At 41.8% G+C, this 12,191-nt stretch overlaps 1 protein-coding gene across 5 annotated transcripts in view; it reads left to right on the top strand.

The window, feature by feature from the left end:
• The window catches only part of CFAP36 (cilia and flagella associated protein 36), a 29,282-nt gene that overhangs the window by 13,247 nt on the left and 3,844 nt on the right, over nt 1–12,191 (top strand). For all 5 annotated transcript variants that reach the window (XM_042446940.1, XM_042446939.1, XM_042446938.1 and 2 more), the window contains exons 4-8: nt 622–736; nt 3,069–3,156; nt 5,063–5,114; nt 7,794–7,902; nt 9,717–9,844. In XM_042446940.1, coding sequence (XP_042302874.1) covers nt 622–736; nt 3,069–3,156; nt 5,063–5,114; nt 7,794–7,902; nt 9,717–9,844 — 492 coding nt within the window. The remainder of the gene's footprint in view (nt 1–621; nt 737–3,068; nt 3,157–5,062; nt 5,115–7,793; nt 7,903–9,716; nt 9,845–12,191) is intronic.

Below are 12,191 nucleotides of genomic sequence, written 5' to 3'. Positions count from 1 at the left end.
GAAATATGCACTTTAGTCTCACACCACTTTCTTGTTAATAGGGGGAGTGGAAACTGTGACATATGGATGGCTTGTTGCCCCTGAAGGTCTCCTGTGCAGCCTCTTGGACTTTCTGGGCCTTCCTCATCTTATATAAAATTGGGAATGGGTTATTTCATACTAAGTTTTCCTAGTCTGCTAACCAGTGGTCATTTTAATGCCAAGCCTTCTGTTGACACTTTTGCCCCTGAAACAGTGGCATAAGTATTCAGGCTAAGACTGACATACCACCAGCATGCTTGTTGGATCTAGATCCATAATTATTTATAGTTAAACTCTAGATGTAAGTGTGCATATATATCTCCCCTTAAGCAAGGCTATATGGTTTTTCTAGACAATAGTATTGGGGAGACGTGGAGAACAATAAAATCTTATGGATGTCTACTTGGTCCTGCTTGCTCCCAGATAAATGGCTTTGGGATTATAGTCTTGACGTTTGTGTACAGTAACAGTTTTAAAGATTTTAATATGCCTTTCTCAGTATGTGTACATTATTGCAATAATATTGGAGATGAGTCTATATTGAATTGATCGTAGTATGAATTTGTTGATGCTGTAAGATTAAACACTGCTTCCATACAGGCCATTTTGCAACCAGTACTGGCAGCAGAAGACTTCAGATTGTTTAAAGAAATGATGGTCCAGAAAAATATTGAAATGCAGTTGCAAGCCATTAGAATAATCCAAGAAAGAAATGGTAAGAAGTTGTCAATGAAAAGTATTAATTTCATCCTTCATTTGTTATGAGGAGGCCATATTTCAATTTTTTATAAAGACATGGAACTTCAGTAGGCTCAATGAAGTGTGAGCAAGAATGTGAGACAGGTGAAAAAAAAGAATTTCATTAAAGAGGGAAAATACATAGGGCCATGATGCCAGAAAAAAGAAGAAAAAATGAAGAAAAGACAAGGAAGAGTCAAGGAGGCAGCAAAAGACCAGAAGAAAGAAGATACACTTAGAGGTAATGGATAGGATTCTGAAGAATGTGGACAGGATTCTTAGAGAGGTTAGAGCCACCACATGTGTTCTAGATCCTTGCTCTTCCTGGTCTATTTAAAAAGCTAGTGGGGGACTGACTGAGTCAGTACAGGGAGTGGTTCATGCCTTGCTAAAACAAGGCAGAGTTACAGCTTGCCTGAAGGAGGCTGTTATAAAACCAGTACTAAAAAAGTCATCCCTGGCTCCCACTATTTTGGATAATTTATCCGCCAGTCTCTACCATTCCATTTTTAGGCATGGCTCTGGAGTTTGTGGTGGCTTCTCAGCTCCAGGGGTTTCTAGATGAAATGGATTATCCAGATCTATTTCAGTATGGTTTCAGGCCTGGTTATAGGACAGAGACAACTTTGGTCACCTTGGTGGATGGCCTATGCCAGGAGCTAGACAGAGGGAGTGTCCCTGTTGGTTCTGGTGACTTTCGATACCATTGACCAGTGTATCCTTCTGGGTCGCATTGCTGGGATGGGACCTGGGGGGCACTGTTTTACAGTGGTTTTGTTCTTTCCTGGAGGGGTGAACCCAGATGGTGGTACTGGAGGACACTTGTTCGACCCCTTGCTATTGGCCTATGGGGTCCCTCAGGGTTGGTTCTATCCCCCATGCTATTTAATATATCCATGAAATGGCCCGGAGTTTTGGGGTTTGGTGGCATTATTATGCAGATGTCACCCAATTCCTTTCCAGCACAAGCCAAGTAAACTGTTTTAGTCCTAAACTGGATCAGCAATGCTCCAGATGAGAGCAAACAAACTGAAACTAATTCAGAAACTAACCCACCAAGATGGAGGTGCTTCTGGTCAGTTGAAAGGCAAATTGTGGAATAGGGATTCAATATGTACTGTATGGGGTTATGCTCCTGCAGCCAGCTGTGCCCATTCCTTGAGACATTGGATCTAGCCATGGCGCCATGCCTTAGTTATATCCTGGATGAATTACTGTAATGTGTTCTACATGGGGTGCCTTTCAAGAGTGTTCAGAAACTTCAACTGGTCCAAAAAACTGCAGTGGGATTATTAATAGGTACTGGCTACAGGGAGCATACAACTCCCTTGTTGTAACAGCGCCGTTGACTGTGGGTCCATTCCTGGGCACAATTCAAAAGGCTGTTTTTGACCTTTAAATCCATACACAGCTCACATCAAGGTTATTTGAAGGATGGCATTCCTCCCTTACAAACCAGCTTATTCTCTGAGATCTGCTGTTGTGGTCCTTCTTCATCTGGTGGGAGAAGGCTTTCTGAGTGGCTGCCCCTAGGCTTTGGAACTCCCTTCCAAGAGAAATTGGGCTGGCACTGTTCCTACTTTTTGCAGACAAGCAAATATTCCAATAGGCATTTGATGAGTGATTATAAGGCAAATCTTACCCACTTGCTGGATCATAGAATTGTAGCGTTGGAAGAGACCACAAGGGCCATCCAGTCCAACCCCCTGCCATGCAGGAAATCCAAGTCAAAGCATCCCCGACAGATGGCCATCCAGCCTCTGTTTAAAGACCTCCAACGAAGGAGACTCTATCACCCTCCGAGGAATCTTGCTATTGTTGTGCTGGTGTGTGGGTGGGTTAATTGATACATGTTTTAACCTGGTTTTATTTTTTCTGATTGTTTAATTGTGTTTTAACTTTTGTATCTTGGGGATTTTAACCATCTTTTTCTTAATCTTTGTAAGTCACTTTGAATTTGGGGAATTTGGGGAAAAGGCAGGATAAAAATAAATATTATTATAATAATAAAAGGTTCTGTCCATTAGCTGATGATAAAACTGTCTGTAGAGGCTTGAGTTTTCAAGTCCTTTATTTCTATATCCATGTGCCAGGGTTTTTGCTAGCAGAGGTCCTCTATTTTTCAAAAATGTAGGCCCATGATGATCCCGTGGAATGAGTAAAAAACTATGCTCTGTATTTACGGCCAATATGCAGAATTGGATTTAAAAAATCATCTCAGACAGAGAGCAGGTCAGGCTTCATCTGCAGAAGACTGCCTCCTCTTCTTCCTCTATCCCAACCTGTTACCTTTTTTTCCCCTTGCACAGGTGTTCTTCCTGACTGTTTGACTGATGGGTCTGATGCATACACTGAAATTGAAGAAGAAGAAATGAAAATACTAAGGGAAGTTCTTAGGTAAAATAAGTTTTCTGTTTGATTTCTGTCTGGATCTGACTATAGACATCTTTCTGAAAGGCATAATGCAAGATGTCCAGGATGTGCAAAATGCTCAGTTATTAGCAGATATTCAGTATGTCTAGTGACTATTCTATGCCATAATATGATGCTGCAAGCAATTAATCACCCGATTCTTCTTCTGTGTTGAACGATTAGCATAATAAATATTTGAATAGTGGAATCACCTTTTTTTTTCTTTAGGCATTGCTCTCAAGTAGCTTTTGCTACATGTTTACAAGAAGAACCAAGATGTTTCAGCCCTTCCTCAGATTTTTTTTAATTGTTTGTTTCTGAAGCCATAATTAGACTGTGTGCAAGACTTTTAATGAGTAAATGTTGATAAGACATACCTAGGCTATTCTTGGCTCTTTGGAAGAAAATTATAAGCAGAAGGCTGCTTTTCCTCCATGTTTTCCCTGAACAACCTCTCTTTTATGTTGGAATTATTCGGAATGGAGCAAGGTGTGGTTGGGATTTCTGAAAGCTGGAGGTACCTTTTCCCCTAGCCTCTGCTGCCACAGCCCAGTCCATTCAGAAAGGTTCCCAACCTCCATGAGAAGCTTTTTGTGGCTGGGTTAAGAGGTTGCCAGAATGAAAAGATGAGAAATTCACGATCTGCTGATGTGCTTTTTGGGATCCAATGTAAAATGCTTCTTTCATATATTATAATAAATCTGTGAATGAAAAAGAAAAAGAGAAATTGAAGATTAAGATCAGATTTGAGTTTAAATGTTGCTTGTACTTGGCTGAATTTGTGTTCAGTTTTGAATCTTGTCCAAATGATTATTTCTTCAGGTACAAACCACTCCATAATTGCTATGTAGTCTGTTTCTGATCTGACCAGACTTTTTAATTGAGTTGGTGTGTTGAAAAAATTGAGAGATACATTCTGGTTGTTTATAATTTTGGCTGCTTTGACAGATTTAGCCATGTAAGGACTGCAGTCCTGTGTGACTCATGTGAGTAAGTTTCATTGAAATAAAGAGACTTTACTTTTGAGTAAGATTGCCTCTGGGCTTGAAACCTTTCTTTTCTATTCTGCATCCATTTTGTACAGGGTGCCATAGGCATATGTAGAATAGAGGAAGAGCCATTGAGAGAGAATAAATTCCCATCAACAGCGTATTTATTTATTTCACTGAGTTTGCCACATCTTGCTCATGTTCCTTCCTCACTCCTCTTGCCTCTCCCTCTCTACATTTTGTTGCTCTCCACTTTTGCCTATACTGTATTAGATTGTATGTTCCTGGCAGACAAGGACTTTTTTTGTACTCATGAAGCCCTGTAAATCACCTTAGAGACTAATGTGGCTACATAAAGAAAAACATTTTAAAAATTCTGATATTGTAAGCAAATAATTGATTTTCATCTTTATATGTTAAACATAGTTCTGCAGCCAGAACAGAATGGGAATGAAAACTTCCCCCAATTCTGTCTCTTGGAATCACTGAAAAATTTTTATATTCTCTTCTGGCTCTTCCCTGGCTATGTATGAGAAGTTCTGGATCTGCATAGATGCACTGTGTAAACTCCCAAACAGAGCAGCTGGTGCATGTGCATCAGTGGTATAACATGGATGTGGAATAGTTCACTTCTGGCATCAGTGCTGGTGACAATTCAAGTAGAGTGAACTGCCCAGCTCCTTCGCAGGAATTTGGCAACTTGACAAATAAGGGAATAAGTGATGCTGTTGAACCTAAAATAGCCCTTGATATTTTGTGGGCTTTTCATGAGAACATGAAGGAAATTTACAGCAGGAAGGTCCCTAAGGAGCATGATTAGGAAGACAGTATGCCATTTTGAATTACTTTTGACTTGGAGGTAGCTAAAGAATAGTGATTCACTGAATGTACCTGTTTTTCAGGAAGTCTAAGGAAGAATACGACCTAGAGCAAGAAAGGAAAAGAACTAAAGAGGTATGTTAAAGTTCACCTGATATTTTTTGGTAACACCATTATGCTTTTAAATAGGTCTGTAAATTCTAACACAACTGCTTTTCAGAAGGCCTTTCTGGCTTAATAAAATAACCAACACTGTCTTGTCTGAAATACTATTTGTTTGGCACACACAGGCCCGTTACAGACCGCCCAAAAGGGGCGGTCTCAGGCCGCTGCCGGTTGCAGTGTGGAGGAGCCGCAGCAGCCAAACTGCGCGACTCCTCCGTGCTGCAAAAAAGGAGCGTGAAAATCGCACTCCTTCCGGCAACCTGGAAGAGACGTCACAAGTGCCAAAGCGCGCACTCGTGATGTCTCTTCTGGGTTGGGACGTGCGGACGCAGAGCGTCCGCTACGTCAAGATGGCAGCGCCCATCTGTATAGGGCATCGCTATCTTGACGTATCGGTTACACGCGAGGGGTAAGGCGCGTCTGGAAGCGCCCCCCCTCGCGCGTAATTGCGGTGCAAGGACGGCGCCTCTTAGGCCCGTCTGTAACGTGCCACAGTTTCCTTTTCTTCTTTGCTTTTTATGTGTATGTGTGTGCAGTTGATCAAATTTATACGATTGGTGAGCAATTATCATATTACTTAGTGGACAGTTGAGGAAGCTGACAGTTCAAATAGAAGCAGCACCTACATTTTGTCAAATGGGAAAATTAGATGGGAGATATGTGGTGTTGTAATGGAGGAGCTGGTTGTTGAGTCAGCAGTGCTGTACAGCACCAACAATGCAAAGTGTCAGGCACCAGATTTCCAGAATAAGCCCTTAAGTGGTCACCTCATCTGCTGCCACTAGTGACTCTGATAGCTGGGACTTGCGGAGGAGAAGACCCTATGCCACACAGGCAATACCTGGCCTATGCACCACATGCAGCCCATCTCTCTAAAGGCCAGTGTGATAGAAAAGGGATCAAAAGTGGATTCCATAAATATTGGTTGAAACCATTCAATCTATCCCATAGTTGTATATCGTGACACCAGCTTTGCTAGAAAACAGGTATAGAATGTATGGGGTTTTTAATGGTGTCTGGAATGGAGTTTTTATTTAAACATTTATACTAGGTGTGGGGAACTAAGAGTCCTCCAGAGATTTTCTACTTCAGCCTGTATAATCTCTTGTTATACTGGGTGGGGCAGGTGGGAATTGAATTCTAGAACATCTGTTGGTTCATAGTGCTTTATACCTTGGGAAAGGTTAGATTAATAGAATAAAACCATCCTTGCTCTCAGGTATATAATCGCAAAAAACACAACAGTGAAGGAAAACTGGGTGGTGAGGGAAAAGCAAAGCAGACAAACTCAGGAGCGGAACAGATGGGCAGGAGAAACCAGCTTGAACCTGCTTTTTCCAAAAGTAGTTCGAAATGCCACTGTCCATACTGGCTGCTCCCAAGGCAGCCTGAATGCACATGGCCCGACTGCACGGACCAGCGTCAAGCCATGCCGCTTGGCAAGTGTTTTTTTTGGTCCCTTCCTCACCATCCATGTGCACAAACACATTGCTGGCAACCGCCTGCTGCTTAGATGTCATCCCATGGGATGGCCACCCCTTTTCTGCCACACAGTTATACCTGTGGTTCTCCACTGGTACAGGGCATGAGTTCTCAGTGTCTGAGGGAGAGAGAAGGCTGGCTCAGTACCATCAGGGGCTGGCCTGAAGAAGGAGGCTCCTCCCTCACTAACTGTCATCGTTCGGACTCTGAGGGAGAGAGAAGGCTGGCCCAGTACCATCAGGGGCTAGCCTGAAGAAAGAGGCTCCTCCCTCCCCAACTGTCATCGTTCGGCCTCTGAGGGAGAGAGAAGGCTGGCCCAGTTCCATCAGGGGCTAGCCTGAAGAAGGAGGCTCCTCCCTCCCTAACTGTCATCTTTCGGCCTCTGAGGGAGAGAGTAGGCTGGCCCAGTTCCATCAGGGGCTAGCCTGAAGAAGAAGAAGAAGAGCCCTCCCTCCGGTCCATCTGCCTTGGTCCAGGCCTCAGAGGGAGAGAAGAATGCTGGACCTGATTCCCTCCCCCCCTCACCATTCCCTTCTCCTTTTGTGTCGTGTCTTTTAGATTGTAAGCCTGTGGGCAGGGAACTGTCTGTTATCCCCTCTATTGTAAACCGCTCGGATTCCCAGTGATTGGGCGGTATATAAATAAAACCTATTATTATTATTATTATTATTATTATTATTATTATTATTATTATTATTATTATACACTTCTTACAATTATCGGTTTTAAAGAAAATGGTATTCACAGTTCAGTAAGAGACTGTGCTGACGTTTCTTTTAGTTGTTGCTCTTACAATCTAGGGCTTTATTGGAAACTGCTCACTTCTTTTCCCTCATGCTGCTATAAGTAAAGCTCAAGAAACCCAGATGATACCATTCTCAGAGTATCCCCTGTTGCTCTTTCTTATGAAGGGATTGGTTTTGATGGCCTTCTGAGGGAGGATTGGCTCAGCCTAGTTGATAAAAACTAATAACCTAAGATTTAGTAGATACCAAGCTATGTTATCTAATCTAGTAAGTTTGTGAGAACTTAATTAGGTTCAATGAATATCATTTTTTAAGAATATTTTAAATATTTTCTTGACTGTAAAAAAGTTGTTACTACCTTCGATATACCTGTCACTTGAAATGCATTGCTAGATGCTTGTCTCTTTTTTTGAATGTGCAGTCACATGATAAGCTGAGATCATCTGATGGAGCACACAAATCTCCAGGACATCTCAGCAAAAGTTCAGGACCTAAAGCAGCTCCTGACCTCACTACAAAACTGTCATCAGGTATGATTATTTGCAAATTCCCAGTATACACAGATTAAAAATATACAACATCTTTGTCCTCATTTATTCTGAAACAACGATTTGGATGCTTCAGGCTAATCAATGACCAACATTGTGTATTATATCCTTGAAAATGAGAATGGAAGCTGTTTGGACATTTGTTACAGTAACTGATCAGACCCCAATGTAAAGCAAAATCACCTGCCCTTTCATTCTTAGAAAAAAATTAAGAGAGTATGTTTTTATATGAGTGAATATACTGCTCCTGGCAGTAGTTTTGAATGCATCAGTTGTAAAAGAGAGACTGAGTATCCAGATATATAACAGATTTATTCCCCATATTAGGAATAAAAAAAATATTTTCTACATCCTGACACTCAGTCTCTCTTTCACAACTGACTCCCTGGATATTTCCTCTTCCTGTTATTTTAGTAGTTTTGTACACCTCAGAAAGGAAAGGAGGAGATTGGGCAGTGGTAGGGGCTGGGTATAGCAGCTGTACCAGCTATGGAGTAATTCTCATTTTCAACACTAGATTTTCTCAAAGAGAAGACTGCTTTATGAGTGAGTTGGATTTCCTCTCTAGAGCCACAGAATCTTCTGTATAGTGTGCCCGCACCAAGCCATCTGTGGATTTGAGTCTCTGTGGATGGCCAGCCTTAGTTTTTGCTCTGGCATGCCCTGGCACAGGTGGGAGTACATACCCATTGGAAACAGTGGGACTTGAGGTCCCGTGTTTTTTGCCATCTGTAGGGGGGATCCGGAATGGATCCTCCATGGATACCAAAGGCCTAATGTATATATTTGTCAGAGAGCAGTGTGTATAAGTCTACTAAGCACATCACAAACTAAGTTAGGTTAATGACTTGTTAGATGTTCTATTAGAGATGTTCTATTACCTCAGATTAATAAAGGTCTAAAAATGTGTGCAAAATGGAAGATTGTACTAGAAACATAGAACATGTGTGCAAGATGGGAGATTGTACTAGAAACATCTACATCTTATACTGAATTAGATCAGTGGCTCATCTATATTTGTATTCAGATTATCACATCTGACTGGCACAGTTCTCCACAGTTTCAGGCAGGATTCTTTCCTTGCCCTACCTAGAGATCCCAAATATTCTCTTTCACCCAAGTACTAATAATGCCTGGTATTGTTTATCTTTCAAGACCAGATGAGATCAGGAGTGTTCAGGCTGGTATATATTTTGTTAAATAGGCCAAGAGTTACTAGTCAGCAATTTCTTATAAACTCAAATTTATTAATTGCAGGCTTGTTGCTGATTTTTTTTTTTCAAATGTAAAGTTGTAATTGTAGATGTTCAGTCCAGTAGAAAGCTGGCTTTTGGTTTGGGGTCTCGGAGTACTCTGGTACAGACTTATTTTGTGGCCTTGAGCAAGTACAGTGCGCCCGTGTCATATGTGGCTTTCAGCATATGTTGAAAGTTGCGCACCGGAAGAGGCAATGGTGCGCATGCCACACATGCCACACAGCGGGCATGGGCCCCATTGTTTTCAATGGGGCTCCACTATACACAGTATTTCCCTTATGCGGGTGAGTCCAGAATGGATCCCTTGCATAAGGGAAGGGCACACTGAAATTATTTCTTTCTTAGCTTACAGCTATAAAATGAGAAAAAAGTAGTAAATTTTGTGATAGGAATAATGTTTGCAAAACTTACTTGACAAAATTTTAGCAATATTTAATCTTTGATTAAAGCCATTTAAAGTGTAAAGATTTTAGATCTTAGATTTTTACTCATCTAATGAACAAGTGATATATTTCTCTCTTGCTTTCCATGTAAATTTAGGTACAGACACAAAACAACGAGATTTACCAGCCCAGGAACTGTCTGCCAAAACAAAGGAAGACAGTGGCAAGAAAGCAGCTGGGAATGGTTCGGAATGCATAGCAAAGCAGGCAGGAGTTGAAGGACGTGTAAGTTGAATGCTCACCATTTAAAATAAACCTGAACTAACACCACATTGTAGCTAATATATAAAATTGGATCACCTTTTAGTACTTTGTCATAGTTTTGTGTAGTTTGGTTCACTGAAATTCTTTCTCTGGAGTACCTTTAAGATTAGGCATGCTGATGCAATAGGTAAAAATTGCAAACAAGATATAAATACTGCAAGATACATGGGAAGGAGAGAGCAGGGAAAAGGCTGAGATAGGAGATCACTTACATGCCAGAATGGAAATGTAATTTTTTATTTATATGTACTAACCCCAGGGGCTCCTTTACATCTACATGTGTGAATTGGGGGGTGTACATAGCCTAGTGGACACAGGGAGAATCATAGACTTGAAAAAAGACCCCAACGGCCATCTAGTCTAACCCCCTGACATTCAGGAACACACAGTCAAATCACTCTCAACAGATGGCCATCCAACCTCTTTTTAAAAATCTCCAAAGAAGGAGATTCCTCCAGACCTAGGGGCAACATGTTCCACTGCTGAACAGCTCTTACTGTAAGAAAGTTCTTCCTAATGTTTAGGTGGACTCTCTTTTCCTGTAACCTGAATCCATAGCTCCATGTCCTAGTCTCCAGAACAGCAGAAAACAAGCTTGCTCCATCTTCAATATGACACCCCTTCAAATATTTAAACTTGGTTGTCATGTCCCCTTCAAACCCTCTCTTCACCAGCTTAAATATACCCACAGCTGCTCCTCACAAGGCTTGGTTTCTAGACCTTTCACTGTTTTGAGGGTCACCCTCAAGACACGTTCCAGCTTGTCCACATTCTTGAATTATGGTCTAAACTACTTGCAACCAATATGTTTTTAGAAATTGCCTTGTTTTAATTTTTTATTTCTATGTTGCTAATTTGGTGCTAATAGGATTTAAATTAGAAGTTCATTTAACAGCGTTGCATGCTTCTATTTCGGAATGCCTATGAATTGATTTAAAATGCATATCACAAATGATTATCTAGAGCCATTTCAAACTGGTTTCAGGAGTTGAGACTGCCATGGTCGCCTTAGTCAATGATCTCCATCTGGGCATCGACAGGGGAAGTGTGACCCTTCTGATGCTCTTGGACATCTCAGTGGCATTCGAAACCATAGACCATGGTATCCTTCTGGAAAGCCTGAGGGAGTTAGGTATTGGAGGCAGTGGTTCCATTCCTACCTTTTGGGCAGATTCCAGATGGTGATGCTGGGGGACAGCTGCTCTTCCAAGAGAGAGCTGACATCTGGCATCCCTCCAGGTGCCATTCTGTCCCCCATGCTTTTCAACATTGACATGAAGCCGCTGGGAGAGATCATCCGGAGACATCAGTACGCTGAAGACACCCAAATTTATTTCTCTTTGACCCCGACTATTGCAGTGACTAGGGATGGCATCTCTCCTCTGAATGTCTGTCTTGTATCAGTAATGGGCTGGATGAGGGAAAACAAACTCAGACTGAATCCAGAGAAAATGGAGGTACTCGTGATAAGTACCCCAAGTCCAGGGATGGAGTTTTGTCACCCAGTCTTGGATGGGGTCACACTTCCCCTAGAGGACGAGGTTCGCAGTTTGGGAGTACTCCTGGATCCGTCCTTACAATTGACATCCAAAATAGATGCGACGGCCAAGAGTGCTTGGTATCAGCTTCGGTTGATACGCCAACTGCGTCCCTACCTGGACCGAAAGGACCTTGAAGCAGTAGTACTTGCACTGGTAATCTCTCGGTTAGATTTCTGCAATGTGCTCTACTTGGGGCTACCCTTGTACCAAATTTGGAAGCTTCAATTGGTTCAAAATGCAGCAGCCAGACTGGTCACCAATACTGAAATCTCTTCACTGGCTGCCAATTAGCTTCCGGGTGCAGTGCAAGGTGTTGGTTATTACCTTTAAAGCCCTACATGGCTCAGGCCCGAGTTACTTGCAGGAGCACTTCTCCCTACATAATCTGCCCTGCACTCTTAGAACATCTGTGAAGTTCTTACTAGAATATTATAATACCAGGTTAATTACAACTTCACATAAGGCATTCACTGCCGCGACCCCAAGATTATGGAGTGACCTACCGGAAGAGATCCGTCTCATTACTACCTTAGAGGCCTTTAAGAAGGCACTCAAAACGGATCTCTTCCGGTGGGCTTATCCACTGAATTCCATATAAAAAGGTTATGACGACTGCTCTTCCTTGACTGGTTGTTGGCTAATGGATGAATTGTAATTTTTAGAGAACTAATAGGAATTCTTGGTGTTAGTATTTTATTGTTGTATTGATTGTAAATTGTACTAAGTGTCTTTTAATGTTGTAATCCCGCCGGGAGGTATAAATGAAC

The sequence above is a fragment of the Sceloporus undulatus genome, chromosome 1 (assembly GCF_019175285.1).
Source record: "Sceloporus undulatus isolate JIND9_A2432 ecotype Alabama chromosome 1, SceUnd_v1.1, whole genome shotgun sequence".
Classification (NCBI taxonomy): domain Eukaryota; kingdom Metazoa; phylum Chordata; class Lepidosauria; order Squamata; family Phrynosomatidae; genus Sceloporus; species Sceloporus undulatus.
Note: the sequence above shows the minus strand (reverse complement) of the source record. Positions and strands in the feature narration are given on the sequence as shown.